This window comes from Mus caroli, chromosome 19 (assembly GCF_900094665.2).
Source record: "Mus caroli chromosome 19, CAROLI_EIJ_v1.1, whole genome shotgun sequence".
NCBI classification, from domain to species: Eukaryota; Metazoa; Chordata; class Mammalia; order Rodentia; family Muridae; genus Mus; species Mus caroli.
The window spans coordinates 57,483,370-57,496,473 of NC_034588.1; the positions used below are offsets into that span (position 1 = coordinate 57,483,370).

Sequence of the window (13,104 nt, forward strand, 5' to 3'; positions counted from 1 at the left end):
CTGGAACCATGGATTCTGATTTATACATTGTCCTTTCCAAGAGCAGCAGAAGTATAATGGGTAGGAAACTTATAGGGAGGACTCAGCACATGGTGGTCTCTGCTCGGCCAACAGCTGTCAAGCCAGCCCTTCCCCCTATTGCCCACAGACACTGCCTCCAACCCTGGATCCTGCTTAGGAGCCTGATTCCCACTCCTTCCCCACTCCTGCAGCCAGTCTTCCTGTAGCTAATGTAATCTTTCCATGTCAAGGGGCATTCAGGATACAGTTGTGGGAGTGTCCGTTTTTTGTTCTCCTCTCTGAGGAGCAATGAGGAGCCCCCAAAACAGCTGCCTCCATTCTTGTCCAGAAGGTCAACTACTCTTGTTTAGAAGGAAGGGGACCCCTAGGGACGCCTTTGTTTCAGAGTCTTGCCTTTCTGCTGCTCCGCTTATCTTGAGAAAACTGGAAGATTATTGCAAATAGTTTACATGGGGAATGTCAGCTGCCCACATATGAAAATATACACATCATTAAGACCTAAGTACTTGTGTCTGGAGATAGAGTGGACAGTCTTCTGGGCTGACCTTTTGTCTACTAGCAGAATTACTGCTAATGAGCATTGAGCTCCTCAGAGGATGCTTCCATATTTGAAGCAAAACATATGCTGGATATTAGCTTTTTTTGTCTGAATATATGTCTGTTCATATGCTCATGTATGCACTATATATGATATGACATACCATACAAGCAGCATTCATTAAAATATGCATAATCTACCATGCCTCCTTTTCCAATGTCCATAGGCCTTCTGACAGGGCTTGCTCTTCAAGGCCACAGTCACATTCTTACATGCTACCTAGGAAGGAGTTTGGCATCCTTCATATCATGCTGCTATTTAGGGATAGGGCTCTCTGACCAAAGTGCCAGGTTTTAAAATTTAGTTTTTAAATCTCAGCTGTGTGACCTTAGGCAAATCACTTAAGCTCTAAGCTGTTTTTGCATCTGTAAACTAGAGATGCCAACAATAAAACTTGCCCTGAGAGAGTTATACAAGATCACACTGTGCCTAGCCCCTATACCTGACATGTTAAAGTGTTCATCATACAGCCACCATAAGGACAATGATCATGGCAGTTATCACTGGGAGGTAGGATTAAGTGGAAAGGCCTGAGTTGCTGAACTTGGGTCTCTGAAGCCTCTCTTGAGTCATGGGTACCATGATGGGTGAGAAGAGTTTTTTTCCATGGGAACAAGCAAGGGCCCAGTGTCTTGAAGTCCATTGCACTGGCCAAGGAACTGGGAGAAAGGCCAGAAGAGGAAGCAGGTCTAGAAGGGTATTTTAGGGACAACTCCAAGGTTCATTCCTTGGTCTTAAAGGCAGTGAGGATCATAGATTGTGGTATTTAAGAAAACTCCTTTGAGGGCTGGAGAGATGGCTCAGCGGTTAAGAGCACCAACTGTTCTTCCAGAGGTCCTGAGTTCAATTCCCAGAAACCACATGGTGGCTCACAACCATCTGTAATGGGATCTGATGCCCTCTTCTTGTGTGTCTGAAGAGAGCAGTGGTGTACTCATATACATAAAATAAATAAATCTTAAAAAAAAAAAGAGAAGAAAACTCCTTTGAGGGCTTTGATGTAAAACTTAGGGGTGAGTGATTAGCAGGAATCTAGGAGGGGCCTCCTGTGAGGGGCTTCTGGAAAGCAGAGTGGTAAGGTGGAGGTGGAAATAGACAACCTGGTTTTGAGTGGAGCTCATAAGGTCAAATTGTGTCTTCCTATGGAACTAGATCAGAACCTATGAGGGTCAAGTCCACAGCCTGCATGGATGCCCCTTAGCTCTACCACAAGCAAACATTAGGACCCTGGGGGTCTTTTCTCTCTTTTTCTATACCAGTTTGCCATGGTGGATTGAAGAGTGAGCTCCCTTTGAGGGTTCTTTCTAAACTTCTCACCCCATTTTTAGGGTGTGTATTTCTAAGATGGCTTAGAGTAGGGCAGAGGATTATTGATGACCACTGAGGAGATGAGGTAGTGGGGGTAGTCTGAAGATCCCAGAACACTTGTTTGTGTATGGTCTTTCCACTTTGAATTATTGAAACAAGAAACTTTGATGGAGGGACAAGGTTTTGGTGATGAAAGCCGTAGACATTTGGGCCTTCCCTGCTGCACAGTTCTCTCTTCTTTCTATGCCTCTTCCTTCCTTCCTTCCTTCCTTCCTTCCTTCCTTCCTTCCTTCCTTCCTTCCTTCCTTCCACTCTTCCTTTCTCCCTCTCCTCCTCCCCCTACCCCCCTCTCAGATGACACAATTGAGGTCATCAGTAGCTCCATTTTTAAGGATGTCCTCTGTAGACTAAAGACTGCAGTCTGCACCTGCCCATGATTCCTTTTCTGTGCCTGTTTTCTGACTGGTCTCACTGTGTAACCTCAGGCCTTCACTTCTTCATTCAGCAAATCCTCTTATCTCCCTTAAGGTCTAGCTTTTATCTTAAACCACTCAAAGTTCCCTTCCCAAATTGATCAGTTATTTTTCCCTTTTGCTGTTACAGTAAAGGCCACACTAGTAGTGTGAAAGTGGTCTATGATTATTGTATCAGGCCTCCCCACCCTTGAGGATAGAAAGCTGGCCCGTGGCCTCTCCTTTTTATTGGGAAGCCATACTGGAGGGGCTCAATAGCACCACCTCATGTGTCAACTGTTAGACTGCTGGTGTTGGCTCAATAGGCAAAAGTGGGGCTGGGTTTGACTGCTAGCTGTCCTTGGGTTTGGATCTGTCTCTTTGTAAGGTCACCAACAGTGGGCATGTGAGTGTCAGCAGAGGCCTTAGGTGTGTGTATGTGGTGGTGGTGGTGGTGGTGGTGGTGGTGGTGGTGGTGGTGGTGGTGGTAGTGGGGATGATCTACATGTTTCTTGATTAAATAATGAGTAAAATTCTAGCTGTAGCCATATCCCAGAACAAACCTATGTCTCCCTTTCTATTCTCCTCATCAGCCTACCTCAGTTCCCAAAATTTCCAGGCTTACTTCTGTTATGAGTTAAGCACTGAAGGTTCTGTGACATCACAGGCAGGGCTCTGGAGAGCCAAGCATTACACAGTACTGTTCTGGGGACACTGGGATGGGAGTTGTAACTTTCCACAAACACTCAGCCTCCAACCCACCCCCAACCAAGCATGTACTCATTCCAGATCTGTTGCTTTACCTACACAGCTTCAGGGTTCCCCAACTCTCATCCAATCAAACCTCTACCTCAACCATTTCCTCTACACATTCCAAGGTCTGTTGTCCCTGCATCATGCATGACTGACCACTAGTGCCACAATTGAGCATTGCATTGGCTGTGTTCCTAGTTGCCATGTTGAAGCTTAGGTTTTAATCACAGAGTGGATGTCATGGGAGGTAATGACAAAAGGGAGGAAAGAGGCCTAGACATAAATGAAGGGACAAGGCCATCCATTGTCAGGGGCCTGCCCTGTTTCAGAAAGGAATGGTTTTTCTCTGCATGGGAGTGCCTAGGAAAACTCTTATACGATTTTCTTTCTCTTTCTGACTGGAGAGGTATGTCCTGGTAATCTTGAGCTTTGGGAACTGATAGAGTCCCCAAGAACAAGAAGAGGAAGCCTCAGGAAGAGTAATGGACAGAGCAGAAAAGTCAGTGAGGAGCACTGCCCAGGAGAGTGGCACAGAGACCTGGCATTTTCTGAGTCTTCTGGCAGGCCCAGGTGTCCAGTATAGACCTGTCCCTTCTTATTGGCAAATCTCATTCCTTGGAGTGACTGGAAAGAGGATTCAATCTCTTCATATTGAACCAAAAGCTGAATTTAAAGCTATAGTTTCTAAGCCAAGACATTATTATGTTTCTTATTCAAAGCCAATATTCTACAGCTTCCCTGCCAGGGCTCTTTGCTTGTAGGCAGCCAACCCCAAATATGAGGATTGCCTGATATGTGCACAGATGGGTCACCTCCAAACTTATGCTGGTCCTTTTGTCCTTGAGAACCCTGTCTGTTGCCCTTATCTACAGATAAAGGATAAAGAGGGATAAAGAGGCCTCAGGCTACTTACTGCTTTGTCTCTGACTTCATCTTCTCAAATTTTCCCAGAAGAACTTATAGGCTGGTGGCAGATCTTACAGTATTTTGCTCTCTACACTGGCAGAGCCTCCAAGGGCTGAGATTATACTGAGAGATGGAGCAGGGGACCAGATGACCATTATTATTACTTTCAGTCAGATCTCAACCAAACATAGTCCATCCTAGGTTCAAATTCCTTCTCTACCATTTCTTGGCTGGATGATCTTGGTAAAATTACTTAGCCTTTCTGAACTTTCATATTCTGCAAGGTAGATGACTGTACTGGCTAGTTTTGTGTCAACTTAACACAGCTGGAGTTATCATAGAGAAAGGAGCTTCAGTTGAGGAAATGCCTCCATGAGATCCAACTGTAAGGCATTTTCTCAATTAGTGATTAAGGGGGAAAGGCCCCTTGTGGGTGGGACCATCTCTGGGCTGGTAGTCTTGGGTTCTATAAGAGAGCAGGCTGAGCAAGCCAGGGGAGGCAAGCAAGCCAGTAAGGAACATCCCTCCATGGCTTCTGCATCAGCTCCTGTTTTCTGACCTGCTTGAGTTCCAGTCCTGACTTCCTTGGTGATGAACAGCAGTATGGAAGTGTAAGCNGAATAAACCCTTTCCTCCCCAACTTGCTTCTTGGTCATGATGTTTGTGCAGGAATAGAAACCCTGACTAAGACAATGACATAATAGTTCCTACCTCACAAAGTCACAGTATAGATTAAATAATGTGTGTCAGAAGTTCCATTATTCATTTATTGATCAGGGTTGAGTTTTAGTGTATATAAAACATTGCTAGAGGTTTGTGTGTTTTTTCTTTCTTTCTTTTTTTTTTTTAATGCTTTCCAATTTTAGCTCCATAAGTAAATTTCATTTGTAAGTAAAGAAAAGTCAGGGGTTAAGAAAATGTAAAGGCCATCAAGTTATGGTTTTAGTTCATTTTGTATATCATATGTAACCTAAGGACATTGGGACTTTTCTGATAGGGTGTCACCTTAAAGTATGGCATTTGTATGTCTAACTGGAGAATAGCACTTGAGGTCAAGACCACACTGGCTTTATTTACTGTTCCCATGCCAGCTGTCAGTTGGGGTGATAAGGAATAAGCTGGGTGAAAAACAAATTGACCCTGGCAGAAGTGCACTTAGTACAGACAGTTTGGCAACTTGGGCCCCTCCTGAGTAAAGCTAAAAATGGCTCCCTTCTTCCCCACAGCTCCTACACTCGGCATCTCTATGCTGTCTTTGCTGACTCACACTGGATCAAGACCATACCCTTTCACCTCAATGATGGACACTTATGGAGTGTGCAGCCATCTACCAGGCATACCTCCACTGCCCTATCCCACCCCCAATTCCAAGTGGCCTACCAGTCTGCCTCTTTAGGCAGATTTGCCTACAGATAGTGGCTTGTCCTCCTGTCTCATTGCCTGCAGTTTTTGGCTCTGAAGAGACTAAACTGCCAGAAGCCTCCAACCTGATTTATATGCTTCTTAGGGGGAAACTTTTAAAAATTCATCAGTGCCCAAAGTTCAAAGCAGACTTGAGCATCTCTGAAGTACCTCCCACCTTCCAGAGAAAGAGATGTAGCCACAGGATGGCAAGGTCAGAGGTTAAAAGCAACACAAGTCCCTGGTTGTGGTATAAGCGCTGGCAGGAGACTAAACATTTCTGCAGGACACAGTTGTAGGTTTTTAGAACAGAGAGGAGGATAGAAGTAGACCAGGCAGGGTACACATAAGGTAGAGGGAACTGCCACCTCTTAAGACAGTTCATGGTGGAAAATGTACTCTAGCTGGAACTTAGTGAAATAGCTTTGCAGCCACACCATAGGCCATCTTCACCAGAGTTATAACCTCTCCAGCCAACTGAGGAGGTAATCCTCAAGGGGGATGAGCCCGCACAAGAGGGCAGGGCAGGGAAAGAAGGAATGGATTTCAGCATTTGAAACCCTGAGGAATAGAAAGTGAACCATGACTTTTATTCAAGAGTGATTTGCCAGCTGCTACTGCCCCTCCCACTTTCCCCAGGATCATCTCCCTGTAGGCACTGCCTCATGGACCTTAGCAAGTCTTCCAGCCCTATAGCTATATCTCTGTAGCAGGGAGGGAAATCATAATTTCATAATTCACACTACGTCTTTTGGATTTTCTCAAAATTTTTCTCTAATTTATTAAAATCCCACCTTGGCATCCACCTGGTGAGTCTAGTCCTGGGAGCATCTATCAAGAATGCGTGGCAGGGAGATGGGTGAAACTGGGGAAACCAGACTTTGAGATGCTAAGTGACTTCCATAATGTTACATGGCTAGAAATTTCACACTAAGTCTGAGTTCATTCACTGCTATCTAGTCTAATAACCCCACTACCACCACACTGAACACTGTCCATGTATCCTACATGTGTCCGAGTGTGTGTGTGTGTGTGTGTGTAGGGGACAGGGGCCGACAGGGCAGGTGACCATACGCAGGGAACAGGTAGCTACATCTTTCTACCATCACCTGGTATCTTTATCTTTTACCCTGCATCTATGGAGCAATTCCAGCTACCCTGTTCCTTCCTTCTCACTAATAATCATTTCCTTCTTCCAGTCCCCAGTCTTCATTGCCCAAGTTGGACAGGACCTGGTCTCTCAGACAGAGAAGAAGCTCCTGCAGAGCCCCTGCAAAGAACTCTTCTCTGCTTGTGCTCAGTAAGTGTTCTACCATCATGCATTGCCCACCTGGGCAAGAGCCCTGGCTACCTGGGCTCTATTTGCACACTTTTGACTACCTGGGCTGGCCCTTACCTACCTGGGCAGACTCCCACCTACATAGACAAATCATGGCTACTTAGGAAGATATCTGTCTTCTTTGAAAAAGAGTGGTTTTGCTGGTTCCAGACCAAACCCAAAGCCTTTGGGAACTGTATCTCATTCTGTCCCTTATCACCTCTCAATCCTAGCCCCTCCTCTAACTCAGCAAGTCTAGTCCCACTTCAGCTCATGGTGTCTTCAGAGAGCTGTTCCTGAGTTCTAATTTAGTATAGCTCATCTCTGGGATTGTTGACCTAATCTTTGTGATTTACTGATTTATGTCTCTGTTTGAATATCCACTCCATACTCTCTGCTCTACTACAGAACCAGAAAGACATGCTGGCCCATGGCAAGACTTATGAATACTTGCAAGGTCAACCCAATTTAAGCAATCATTGCAGAACAAACAGGCCTCTGGCCAGATGTGGAATAGCCATTGTAAGGCTTGGCTTCTCTGCAGTCTGAAGGCAGTAACCCACTAGACTCTGTCTAGCTACTTCAAGATAGGGATTATAACATGTTCATCTTTCTGTCACCCTGGGCTAGGTCTGTCCATGACTACTTGAAGGGAGACCCCTTCCACGAGTACCTGGATAGCATGTATTTTGACCGTTTTCTGCAGTGGAAATGGTTAGAAAGGTGAGTACTCTGCACTCCTCACATGAGTGTGTGCAAGTGTGAGGTAGGGTACAGAATTCATATGTATGATAATTCATATAAAGATCAATGAAATTGATTATCCTCCTTCTACTAAGTTTTTGGGTATTCTAGAAATGGCATGTGATTATGAAAGCAGGTTCTGAGTTGTGCCCGCATACATATCATCCATGCTTCTTTGATTCTGACGTTCTCTACCAGATTCTTCTTCATCCTCCTCCTCTCCTCCTCCTCTTCCTTCTCTCTCCCTCTCTCTGTCCCTCTCTCCTTCTCTCTCTCTCCCTCTCTCCCCCTCTCTCTCTCCCTTCCCCCCTTTCTCCCCTCCTGTTCTGAGATCACACACTACACCTGCTAAATCTATGCTGACTGTACACCTAGCCCATAGTCCTATGTTTTTTTGCAACCCTCCCTAAAGAATGAATGGCTTTGCATATCAAACTCTGGATACTTTTGACAGTATTCTCTTAAAAGACATCTGTAAAAAATAAAGATTTTTTCCCCATCTACTTAATTTGCAGCAGTAACAACTCTGAGACTATTTATTAATTAATAAATGCCTAAGCCATAAGCTTTGACTTGTTCTATGACTTGCTCTTGACTTATTATCCTTTTTATTCTTATCTTAGTTCAGCTTTGTGACTGGTTTCCTCTCTCTGTCTTCTTACATCTGTCTCTTTAGAGTTCCTGAGGTGAATCTCCCCTTTACTCTATTCTGAGTTCAGCTACCTGCTGGTTTACATCCATCTCCTCAGCGTCCCTGGGGCAAATGTCCCCTTTATCTAACCTGAGTTCAGCTATGTGGCTGAACGTGTTTTACATATGACTCCTAAGTGTTCTGGGGCAAACCTCTTGTCTTGGGCAATTTTTCAGAATTTTCTATATCCCTGCCAATGTCTCATCTTTTATTTTCTGCCTCACCTCACTGGCCATAAGCTTTTTTTTATTGACCCATGATGCTTATAAGAGGTTCTTTCTACACACACCTGTGAGGGACTGTTCAATCGCCCTCCAAAGTGGCCACCTCCAAATTCTAGCCCTGCCAACTTGAGCCCTTCTCCTTGTGCTGTATATTGGTCTCATGTTTTCCTCCCCACTAGTAAGCACTGGGATATTCTTACTCTTTATTTCCACATCATTATGAGTGAGATTGAGCATCTATCTGTGGTTTATTTGCTTCCTCAGTCTCTTCAAAGTCTCTCATGGGTAGATGTAGCCTCTCTGAAAGCAAGAGTCATGAATGGGACATGACTTGTCTTATTTCTGACTAGTCCAGACAGTGCTGAGGGGGTAGGCCAGCACTGTCCAGAATGATTTCATAGTTGACAGAGCTCATTCCTGGCTTAAAACATGCCAGGCTAGACTGGGAATGGAAGATTCCCCTCAGGGGTCGCTGTTCATAGAAGCTTGGTACCCCAGTGGTATGCTCCATGCTCATAGTAGGAAGACATTTATTCTTTGGCCTGCACATATACAGCACTCATGGATCCGTCCCTTATAGGAGCCATCTCAAGATTTCAGGTGCATCCTGCTCTGCACACTTCAAGATGCTCTGGAGGAAATCAACCTGCTTACAGCCACTGCATTTCTATACTGATCAGTGGGAATGACATAATCAGAGGCTCACCTTTGATCATATCCATACTGGGATCCAAACCTTCAACATACAAACCTTGGGGGTACAGTTTTATGTTCAAACCATGACAAAACCCACGAACAAGGCAATATGTATTGTCAGCTTGAAGATCTGCAGAGCACCCTTGTTCTTTGTTACAAATAATAATGGCATCAACTACAAAAGCAACTTATCAGAAGCTTCGGCATGGGTGCATTTGCCTTCTTGTTATTCCATTTAGCTGAAGATGAGGGGCCTAGAGAGGTTGATAAGTTGGCCCTAGGCTAAACAGCAAAGGTCTGGCAAAGGCCAGAATCTAAATCCAAAGTCTTTCACTCAAGTCTTTGGTCCTTAGACTACCCAGCAGTCCGATTCTAACTGACTCTTGGCTTTGGCCACTGGCTTTCTTTTTATTTTTCTGCACTGGCTTCATGAAGTGGACATTTTGACTAATGCAAGTTAAGTATACATCCTTTGGAAGGTACTAAATTCTTAGAGCCAGTAAGGCAAGATTTTAGTTTAGGAATTCCCCACATCACTGATGGCACCCCATCTCCAGTTTTTCCTCCTCAATCATAACCTATTCACACTGTGCTATTGAAATAATAAGGGGATTTTTCCCTCCCAGTGTTAACCAAGAGTTTCCTAGGAAATTGCAGGACAATCATTTTTCTAGTAGAGGAGCTCTACACTAGTAGTGACTGTTGATTCTCAGTGTGTTGTACATGGTTTTGCCAGCATAACTGGGAAGGAGGAGACAGAAGATAATGGGTATTTTATCACCACCTCTTTGGCCATTCAGGGTCTTCTAGTGTCTTGGATGGATGGAAATATAACAAAGCAGTCCATGTGAAGGAAGGTTAAGAGCTGATGATCACAGAGTACCTGGACAAGACCTGTGCCAGCAAAGTTTATTTTGCACTTTAAGCAAGGTGCACTCACTAATGGGTGCCTAGAACAATGAGTGTGGTCCCCTGATAGGTAGGCTGAACCCTATAGATGTTAGGAGGGTTGTATGTGCCTATATGGTGTCTTAGCACCAACCCCCACCCACCCAAAGCAAGGTTTCCTTATGAGTCTGGCCATAGGCTGTGAATTTGGGTAAGAGCAGAGGGATGCTGTCAGGGGAAGGGTAGAGGCCAGAAGTCTTTAGTTGTCTGGGTTGGGCTGAGCTCCTGTAGAGGTCAGTCCTGACTCAATATAGTTAAGCACTGTATGTTTATTCTTCCAAACCTTCTTGCTGCTCTTCTTAGCAAGCCAGGATGGTCCAGCCCCTAGCTTTCTAGGAACCAGAGCCAGAGTATGGGTCTCTAGCACAGCCTCAGAGGAAGATATTACATGCCCTAGGCTTGTTCCTTGCCAACAGTGTTTCTTATGGGTCTTAAATCTTAACTTCAGGAGACAAATATCAGATTCTTGATATTTTTCCAGACAACCAGTGACCAAAAACACTTTCCGGCAGTACCGAGTGCTGGGCAAAGGGGGCTTTGGAGAGGTAAGTGAGCATTGAAGTGGTGGGCTGCTGCTCCCTTCTACACCTTCTAAGATCAGTAGTGCTTTCAGAAGGATCTTCTTGCTCTGTCCTGGCCCTCTGGTAGTAAAGAAGGAGGGTAAGGGGTCTGGCCTGATGCTGACACACTGCCAAGGAAGAAAAGAAGGTAACAGAGCCTTTGCCGCCCTGAACAGGCAGGTGAAGTAGAGGTTCTCTCCTGCCAGCCTCAAGTGGGAGCTTCAAGAGAAGGATGGGTCATCACCTGGGTTGTGTTTGAGGAGGGAAACATAAAGGCATGAGGGTACTGAAAAACCTTGGCCAATGAGGAGTTCAGATGATACTGTTGGTGTATCTTATTACAGGAATTAAGATTTAATAAACACTAAATATTTGAGGCCAGCTTGTTTCCATTTTAGAGCCAAGAAAACTATTCAGAAAAGATTGGTGTTTTAGACAAGGTCACATAGCCAGTAAAGAGCAGAACTAGTGCTAAACTCTCAATGCCTCCTCCCATTCCTTTGCTGTAAAGTTAGGGTTCATAAGGTTCTTCCTTCATTATCCCCCCAAACAAACTCTTCCAGCTGTCAGCAAAAATTTCAATTATACCTGATGGGGGGTAGGTAGCACCCCATGCCTCTAACTAGTCACATGACTTTATACTGTGGCCATTTTAGTACCTTCAAGGCTAGGAGTCTTCTCAGGGAAAGAGGAGTCATACAGCTAGTTCATAAGGGAAGGAGAAGTAAAATCAGCACTGGGTATGGAGCTAGATATTCTGAACTATAGCAACCACAGGGCAGACCTGCTGGCTTTGGCCCTACCAGTCCCAGCTCTAGAAACCTGACGTCCTGGCCTTGGAGTTGGGTAGACATCTGTAGTATGCTATGACCTGAGTATCTCCCTTCTACTGCAGGTCTGTGCCTGCCAGGTTCGGGCCACTGGTAAAATGTATGCTTGTAAACGCTTAGAGAAGAAGAGGATCAAAAAGAGGAAAGGCGAATCCATGGCACTCAACGAAAAGCAGATTCTTGAGAAGGTCAACAGCCAGTTTGTGGTGAGTGTCCAGGGTCCATCCACAGGCCCATTCTTCTGGTGACTGGGACTTTCTTGCCTTGTAAGTAGTTATGGTCCTCCAGTATAACCCGTCCCCACTTCTGAGATCTCTGTGTCTATGGCCACCTTATGAATTCCCCAGTGAACAGAACAAGGCAACTCTAGGTACAGACAGGATCTCTGGGATCCACAGATGCTCTTGACTGGATTCATGATGGTGGAGACAATCCTAGTGGAGTTTCCTAAAGAGGTGATATTTGGTGTGCCTCCTGGTCAGTCTAGACTAGGCTCTGCCCAAGTAAAAAATAAGCCCCAATTTTATGTAGCTAAACACACACACACACACACACACACACACACACAAAGCCACATCAAGTTTAATCAAATTGAACTACCTTCTTCACTTACTGGCTACTCCAGTCAAAGCCAGGAAAGAATGTTGGTGGATCTCCACAGGGACTTCTCACTGCCTCCGCTGGACTGGCATTCCATGCTTTTACCTGTAGTTCTGGTCACATTTAGTCATCTCAGTGACAAGCTTCCTGCAGAGGAGGTTGGGGAGCATGGAGGTGAATGGATATTTGGTAAACTCTAAATGTTTCTTCCTCATGTTATTATAAAGACTAATATTTTTATTTTCTGTGTATGAATGTTTTGCCTATATGTATATGTATGTGTATCACATACACGTAGATGCCAGAACAGAGTGTTAGAACCCCTGAATCTGGAGTTATACACAGTTGTGAACTCCCATGTTGGTGCAGGGAACTGAACCCAGGTTCTTTGAAAGAACAGCCTATGTTCTTAACTACTGAGCCATCTCTCCAGTCTTATAAAAACTAGTGTATGTGAGAGGTAAAATTCAAATGACATAGATACACAATAAAAACAAATACCTTTTTCTTTCAGTAGTTATTCCAGTTATGCTTTATTCATGTAAATGCTTTATTATTTTTATGTAACAGGATGATCCTATACATGTTACACTATGATTTTTACCGTGAAGTTGTTCATTTTTTCCTCCTCTGTTTAGACTTACAGCTTAGCTCTTCCCTTTTTTTTTTTTAAAAAGCTATACATAACTTCTCTGTATAGCCTATCCCCACAGACTGAAATTGTTTCTCATTTGTGAACCTCAACCAACCATGCTGTGATATCTACTTTCAAACATTTCATGGTGTGCTTCTGTGAATGTAGCCAGGGTCCAGATTCAGAGCCGAGGAATCACTATAATAAGAGCTGTTTACACTATATGAAAGTTGTTCCCCAAACACCCATGGAAGGAGTAACAGAGACAAAGTTTGGAGCTGTGATGAAAGGATGGACCATCTAGAGACTGCCATATCCAGGGATCCACTCCATAATCAGCTTCCAAACGCTGACACCATTGCATACACTAGCAAGATTTTGCTGAAAGGACCCAGATATAGCTGTCTCATGTGAGACTAT

At 44.5% G+C, this 13,104-nt stretch overlaps 1 protein-coding gene across 1 annotated transcript in view; it reads left to right on the plus strand.

Moving 5' to 3' along the window:
* Grk5 (G protein-coupled receptor kinase 5) overlaps positions 1–13,104 on the plus strand; it is a 198,959-nt gene that overhangs the window by 164,233 nt on the left and 21,622 nt on the right. Inside the window, exons 5-8 of the mRNA XM_021152022.2 lie at positions 6,639–6,739; positions 7,388–7,480; positions 10,542–10,605; positions 11,516–11,656. Of these exons, the coding sequence (XP_021007681.1) occupies positions 6,639–6,739; positions 7,388–7,480; positions 10,542–10,605; positions 11,516–11,656 (399 nt within the window). The remainder of the gene's footprint in view (positions 1–6,638; positions 6,740–7,387; positions 7,481–10,541; positions 10,606–11,515; positions 11,657–13,104) is intronic.